This window comes from Kryptolebias marmoratus, linkage group LG17, assembly GCF_001649575.2.
Source record: "Kryptolebias marmoratus isolate JLee-2015 linkage group LG17, ASM164957v2, whole genome shotgun sequence".
NCBI classification, from domain to species: Eukaryota; Metazoa; Chordata; class Actinopteri; order Cyprinodontiformes; family Rivulidae; genus Kryptolebias; species Kryptolebias marmoratus.
This window is the reverse complement of record NC_051446.1, coordinates 25,230,616-25,231,495: the sequence shown is the minus strand read 5'-3', so window position 1 is coordinate 25,231,495 and position 880 is coordinate 25,230,616. Positions and strand designations below refer to the sequence as shown.

The 880-nt window shown below is 57.0% G+C and overlaps 1 protein-coding gene across 1 annotated transcript in view; it reads right to left on the bottom strand.

Annotated features, from left to right (window-relative positions):
- The window catches only part of LOC108243121 (protein FAM171A2), an 8,021-nt gene extending 7,458 nt beyond the window's left edge, over window positions 1-563 (bottom strand). Inside the window, exon 1 of the mRNA XM_017428370.3 lies at window positions 373-563. Coding sequence (XP_017283859.1) covers window positions 373-463 — 91 coding nt within the window. The 5' untranslated portion in view covers window positions 464-563. The remainder of the gene's footprint in view (window positions 1-372) is intronic.
- Between the last annotated feature and the right edge of the window lie 317 nt (window positions 564-880).

The following is an 880-nucleotide window of genomic DNA, read 5'->3' as shown; positions in this document are numbered from 1 at the left end:
CCTCAGACCTCCTCAGACCACCTCAGACCACCTCAGACCACCTCAGTCCACCTCAGACCTCCTCAGACCATCTCAGACCTCCTCAGACCACCTCAGTCCACCTCAGACCACCTCAGACCACCTCAGTTCACCTCAGACCTCCTCAGACCTGATCTGAGCTCAGGACCTGCAGCCCGGCCTCAGAAACATGGAGGACAAACCCCTCCCAGACCATCTGCCTCCATCAGGGCGCAGCGCTGCAGACAGGCGGCTTCATCCAACCGAGCATCCAACCATCCAACCATCCATCCATCCATCCAACCGAGCATCCAACCAACCACTCCCATGATCTCATTGTGCTGCCCCCCCTCCTCCTGCAGGGCCGAGCCTTACCGAACTGGTCCGGCAGGGATTTGGTCCGAACCTCCCGGACCGAGCAGAGCCACGCGCACAGCAGCAAGCGGGAGAAGCGGTTCGGCGGCATCCTGGCAGCTACATGTCTGTCCGGCGGCTGCGGGGAGGGCTTTGCATGATCGTCCGCAGATGCTGCCGTCGGACGAAGCTTCGCCTTGTTTTTATTGTCTGAGGAGACAGGAAGGACGGGAGGACAGGAAGGACTCCCCCTGGCGGCCGCGGCCGGAACTGCCGCCGAACCCTTAAAGGCCCAGCGTTCCCCGACGAATGCCTGTCGCCCGCCGCTGTCAGAGCAAGGATGACTCTCAGCTACTACCAGTAATTAACTGACTTATATGTGTTTTCCAAGGTGGATTAGCTGTGGCGGCCATCTTGAATCAGGCTATCCAATCATTACCTTCCTTCAGATTTTAAAACCTGATCATGTTTTTTAATTTTGTTTCTTAAAAAAGCCATTTATTTGGCACCTCTGGGCCTCCGTAGTTCT